The sequence below is a fragment of the Sycon ciliatum genome, chromosome 6, assembly GCF_964019385.1.
Source record: "Sycon ciliatum chromosome 6, ocSycCili1.1, whole genome shotgun sequence".
Taxonomy (NCBI): domain Eukaryota; kingdom Metazoa; phylum Porifera; class Calcarea; order Leucosolenida; family Sycettidae; genus Sycon; species Sycon ciliatum.
The window spans coordinates 1,879,274-1,885,653 of NC_088648.1; the positions used below are offsets into that span (position 1 = coordinate 1,879,274).

A 6,380-nucleotide genomic window follows, 5' to 3' on the forward strand; every position below is an offset into this window, starting at 1 on the left:
CCATTGATAATTGTGACAAGAAAACGTTCTGGAATACATGATTCGTCCCCATGGTTGTGATATGAGTGCGCATTTAGTTATATTCATTGCATTATTAAGATTATTGTCTCCACGTCGCCTTTTTACATATTATTATTTATTCTTCTTTTACTAGGGAATTCCCAACAGGCGTCAGCGCCTTTTTACAGGGAACCCTAGGTATAATTTGATGGATGAGCGAAATTCAGCTGGTGAACTAGACATGCGGCAAGCCGGTGGAAGTGTATTCCACCTGGCAGCGCCCAAATAAGAAATTGCACTAAAGCCATATCGGGTGTTAGCGGGGGGCAGAACAAGAGCAGCAGAGACTTGGCCACGGGTGGTGGCTGCAGTGCGAGCACCATGGGCGCGCAAGGTAAAGCGGTCTCGCAGAAGAGGACTAGCAAGTCCATTCAGGCAGCGGTAAACAAATACATAGGTTTTGAAGTTGAGGCGTTTCTCAAGGGCGTACAAGTTAGTATGACTGTATAGAAGAGTGGTGGGAGTCATTCTATCCAACGAAAATATTCTCTTTAATGCTACGCGGCTGGCAGTAAGAAGCTTGTCATATAGGGCTTGTGAGAGCGACGCAACAAGAGATCATCCGGCAACCGAACAAACCTGGGTCTAATGCACTGAATAGTCCTGAAATACGCAGGCCAGACAAAGCAGTGCAAGCACATAATGTTACAAGGTACATGCATTGCAGAACAAAGTGTAACCAAAGATACACAGGGTTATAGCTGCACACTTGTGCATGTGCTCGCTCAGCCCAAGAACACACGATCATGATGATAGAAACAATCCGGGGGAAACACGCTAACACCGAAGTAAGCATCAACACGTAAATAGTGCAGCTCTGACAAAATTACATTGACATGAACATTGGTGTGTCGAGTAGTGTCAGGCTTGAATAATCATCCAACCAAGACTTCATCAGGTCCCAGACGCTGAGATCGCACGCCGAATGTGAAGTGCATCTAGCCTTGAACCTGTCGCACAAGGCACACATATAATGGCAAAATGACATCCACTCTGATTATTTCCAGAGGCCAATCATGACAGAACACAGAAATGAAACCACGGGCTCAACCAAGTAAACGCAAAGGAAGTTAGTCAAAATAATCCATGCAGTGCTCTTTTAATTGCAGCGCTGATTGCAGTGTTGCGTCATAGCCCGATACCAGCTGAGCACAGACACAACTCCATTCGTCAGGGGCAAGGCATACTCTTTTGGAATAAAGTCATAAAGTACAGCGCTCCAATGACATTACGGGCACCTCGTGTAAATGCATGGTCTGTTCATCTGGCCGACTCGGCCACGCATGAGAGTGTGTGCATGTACATGCGCGCGCTTGCGCGCGCGCACACACACACACCATGTATTCGGTGCGTATGGTGTACCAGTTGCGGGACAATGAAGATAGAATCATTATCATGATGTTACATGTACATCTACAGTGTATGTTTGAGTGTAAAGTAAATTATATTTTATTGCACATTTCTTCGACACAACTAATTACTTACTTCACATGTTCGCATTTCTCATAATCGATCCACCTGCACTCCGTACCAGTCGAGGAAAAATTCTCCCAGATATACACTAGTCACCACAGCCATGTGATGACATTGGGATGGGCCCCAAGCAGTGCACGATTGCACTCTCTAGTTACAATAAATTTGGCCAGATTATCTGTGAAGACAAAATGCAATGCATAGCGGCAATCGATGGATGAAAAGAGAGTTTGTAAATACCCATATCTTTCCACTTGTTCAGGAGCTTACCTTTTGGAGTTCACATCGTTTACACGATCTCTCATGCTGTCTTGCACCTTGGTTTTGTTGACCATGGATACGCCAACCTAGAAAACATTCTACAGGAGCTACTAATGCAGAGCGTTTTTCACGCTCGATCTCGGCGATCTACCTTGTCACGCCAATAAAATCCTCCGTGATACTGGCTACAGTCACAAGAGACGTCTCAGTAAGGTAATGAGCACGACAACATCGTCGAGATCAAGGACAAAGAGAAAACAAAACACTCACTGAAAACAGCAAAGAAGAAACGAAGAAATGTACACGATTCCTATATGTTGCCACTGACAACTGGGTCGGTGGAGACGACGCTACTTTTGTTTGTCCCCAGTGGGATCGTTGTTATGCGTATCGAAGGAACTGTGACGTCATCACTTAACAGCCCCATTATACATGTAACATGTACATGTACATGGATAAACTAAAACTTTGTTTTGTTGAAAACATGTTGTAGGTTGACAGCATGTAACAAGGTGGAGGACCACTGTGTTCGGTGACAGTGACCTTACAGCAACCATCCACGGTTGGCAGAGCCGGTTCAAATGGTCGCAAGACCTGGGCTCTGCCCACCGTGGATCGCTGTAGTAAGGTCACTGTGTTCCGAACACAGTGCTCCTCCGCCTTGTAACATACATGTACTGTCTACCAACAAAGCATGCACATGTACACATGTCATGATTGTACATTATAATAATAGTGTACAGTGGTCCCTCTATAATCCGGCACCATTTGTGCCACGAAAATCTGCTGGATTAGGGAGGGTGCTGGATTAACAAATCTGATTTACTGCTGCAATGTGCATGAAGAGGACATTTTGGCTACTGAAAATTGTGCTGGTTTATCGAGGGTGCTGGATTATAAAGTGCCGGATTAGAGAGGGACGACTGTACATGTTCTTCCAGAAGTACACTTGTCATGATGATTTGATGCAATGATTATGTTTCAGCGCTTCTTGTTGAAGGGGAGCATCACGGACGGACACTTCAATGATCTCCTCCAACGCGCTTCTCTGCTTACGGTTGCGGAAAAGTTGCGAAGTAGTTCGTGAAAATAAAGTAAGTTGCGAAAGTTGCGATTTCTTCCAAAACAACCAAAAGTTGCGAAAAAAGTGGCGAGCTTGGGAAAGGGCTACTCAGGACATCTTTCGTGCAGTCATAGCGGCTACGCATCCGAAGAGCACCGTTGTTTGACGCAAGGAAAATACTCGCGAAGAAGATGTCCTTCTCCCAACCTTCTACATGCAGTCTTGAGGAAGCTTTAGTCTTGCCGTTTGAGTGGGATTGGCTAGTGTTTCCTCTCCTTGCAAAAACGCTGCTAGCCGCCCCACTGTACCAACGGCGAACACTTCCAAAAGGAGTATATCGCTACTTTTCTGAAAAATGCAGTGTTTTTCATGCTAGCATTATGCTCGCTTGTGGTCCGGATAAAATCCCAGCAGAGCTCATGAAATATGGATCCGAGGTGCTAGCGCTGGTTCTCGCAGGGTGCCAATTTATCGACGGCTATTGGACCAGGAATACTCATACCTCTCGCTAAGCCTAACAAGCCCAAGGGGCCTGTAACCAGTCTGCGGCCCATCACTTTACTAAACTCTATCCGCAAAGTGGAGAGTGCCAGTAATGCCGAGCTGCCGGACCTTGTAGAGGGGGCCCACGTGGGAGACCCGGTCAATATCCCCGGCCATATTGACTGCGAGAATTCGTGCCGCGCCACCTTGGCCAACGATGTCCACCCAGGCGTTATGAAGCGCCTGTAGTGCGTCTGCCGTGCCGAGACCTCTACGGAACCCAAACTGGTGGGGAGTGAGGAGCTGCTGGCGCTCAAGATGGTTCATCTGTTGGCGATTGACAATAGTTTCCATTACTTTGGACATTATGCATAATAACGAGACTGGGCGGTAGTTTTTCAGAACAGAGCGCGAGGACCGTTTGTGGATCGGTACCACGTTAGCTGTCTTCCAAGATTCTGATTGAACTCCGCACCTGAAACAGAGAGCGAATAGCTGGGACAACGGCTTCGCAAGTTCTTTGGCACACTCTTTCAGGACCCGGGCTGAAATGCCGTCCGGTCCAGTCGCCTTTGATATGTCGAGTCGCGCTAGCAGACGGTAGACAGTGGCGGGGCGAAAATGAACGGCTGCGAGTGCCGGTGCTCCGGTTGCAACAAGGTCAGGTAAGTCGTCAGAAGTAAGATCCTGGCCAGTGACACTGCACTTCCTGGAGAAGAAGGTGGCAAAGGCCTCCGATTTCTCATGGCTTGTTGCCAACTCCCGTCTGCCCGCATCAACAATGAGAGGAATGTCCGTGTTACGTCCGTCCCCACTAGCATACTTTAACTTGGTCCACCATTCTTTGCCGTTGAGTGAGCCCGTGGACAGGCTGTGACGGATACTGGCCTCTTTAGCTTCCTGGGATCGCCTTAGGATGTTGACGGCTGTGGTAACGGAGCGGAGGAAAGCTTGTTTGAGTGAAAGATCGTTCGGGTGTTTTCTCCAGGAACGCCAACGTTTGTCCTTTTCCCTCATAGCAGCTGTACATTCCGGTGTCCACCATTTTGGATCACTCGGCTTCGTGGTAAGTTCCTTAGATGGGACAAACCTGGCTATTGCGCCTCTGATCGTGGTGGTTACCCGCTCACAGGAGGTGTCCGGGTCATCAGTTATGATGTCGTGCCATGGAGAGTTGCGAAGGAAAGCTCGGAGGCGATGCCAGTCTGCGCTCTTGTACCGCCAGACAGTTCGCTTTGCTGTAGGTTCGTGGCAAGGTAATATGCCTACGAAGTCGGATAGAACGATAACGTGGTCAGACCGCCCAAGAGGGGGTGTGCCGGTTGTCAATACTGGGGAGTTGAAGGTAGACATCACGAGGTCAAGGGTATTGTCGCCACGAGTAGGAGTCTGAACGTGCTGCGTAAGAAGGTGCGCGGCACAAGTGTCCTCAAGTACTTCGCCCGCCGGTGTGGTCTTAGAGCTGTTTAGCCAGGCACGGTTGTGAACATTAAAGTCCCCAGCAAGAATGAGACTAGCGCCGTGTTGACGGGCCAAAGGAAGGGTGTCATCGAGATGATGGATAAGTGAAGGCTGCTCACAAAGGGCAAACTTACAACAATGTTGGCAGAGGTGGAGGCTATCGTCAACACGCGCCCTCTAACCTACACCTACTACTCTAACTAACACACGGGACGGGTGGGGAAGACAGCCTGGATGGAGTGGTACTTACGCCAGCCCACTTCATTGCCAACGGACGCAGCCTTGGTATTCCAATCCCCTCTGCGACACTGGAGGACATCGACTTTGCACCACACCGAGATCCAGCCAGAGAGATGCTACACACGTGGCAGTGTCAGTTGGCAAGTCTGGATACGTTCTGGACCATATGGGAGAAGGAGTACTTGCCAATCCTCCGGTCCGACACCGGGCATTGCCAATCTCGGAAGTCCATCTTTGAGCCAACAGTGCACTCAGTTGTTCTGATCAAAGATGAGCGCGTGCCAAGGGGATCTTGGAGACTGGGCAAGATCACGCAACTGATTCGCAGCGAGACAGATGGAAAGGTTAGGGCAGCGCGTGTCATCACAGCTGCGGGAACAACCGTTTCACGTCCGCTGAGCTGTCTCTACCCCCTCGAAGTAGCTCCACCGTCGATAGCCGAAGAGCTTCCGGCCGAAGCCCCACCGGTGATGGACGACGAACTCCCTGCAGCAGCAGCAGCAGCTCCGCCGTCGACAACCGACGCCTCACCCACAGCAACAGCCGAGCCGAGAGCAAGACCACGCAGGTCGGCTGCGGCCCAAGCAACAGACGGAATCCTGGCTTGTCTATTGGATATTTAGTCATTTGTAAGACATGCCATCATATTTTCAGCTACAATACGTATGCAAAGTATGAGAACAATACGTATAATTAATCATAAACAAACCCTCTGCTAAATCCTCCCATTGCATGTCGCCCCTTCGACAGAAAACCAAATTTTGAAGAACTTAATTCTTTCACCTAATTTCTCCACTGTAATCGTATGTCGTGAGGGCACAGTTAGGTTACGTTTGGTTGGTCACATTCCCAAATGGGAATCACTTGGAATCACTCGGAATCATTCTCGCGCGTTTGGTTGGTCAAAAAAGTGTGTTAGGTTGGTCACATTCCACATGATTCTAGAATGGGAATCGCTGAGAATGATTCTTTTTGGAGAATGATCATTCCACCTCACATGCTGGAATGAGCATTCTCATTCCGGAATCAAAAATGATAATGGCTGCGACGAGCCAAACAATGTAGCAACAGGTTCAAGTGCCTCAAATCATGCACAGAGAAGTACCTTGACTCTCTCAAGGAAACTAGAGTCGGGTAAAAGAAAAGACAGCCGCCGTTCCACAACGACATCATGGAATTGCTATGTCAAGTGATTCCTAATTGATTCTGGCGCGTTAGTTTGGTCAGGTGATTCTTGCCGATTCCCATTCCAGAATGGTTCTCATTTACATTCTGAAAATGCCCAACCAAACGCAACCTTAATTACTGTAATTTCATTGCTCTATTAAATTCCTTCTGC

At 48.4% G+C, this 6,380-nt stretch overlaps 1 protein-coding gene and 1 long non-coding RNA gene across 2 annotated transcripts; one reads left to right on the top strand and one right to left on the bottom strand.

Annotated features, from left to right (window-relative positions):
• Window positions 1–604: 604 nt before the first annotated feature.
• Window positions 605–2,211, bottom strand: LOC135818787 (uncharacterized). Its single transcript, XR_010553747.1, has 3 exons — window positions 1,804–2,211; window positions 1,546–1,711; window positions 605–1,010 (listed from the first exon to the last, which is right to left on the bottom strand). It is a non-coding gene; the product is annotated as an uncharacterized LOC135818787 (long non-coding RNA).
• A 2,943-nt stretch (window positions 2,212–5,154) lies between these two features.
• On the top strand, window positions 5,155–5,664 carry LOC135819063 (uncharacterized). Its single transcript, XM_065332212.1, has one exon. It carries the CDS (start codon window positions 5,155–5,157, stop codon window positions 5,662–5,664), a length of 510 nt encoding a protein of 169 aa, XP_065188284.1.
• Window positions 5,665–6,380: the final 716 nt, after the last annotated feature.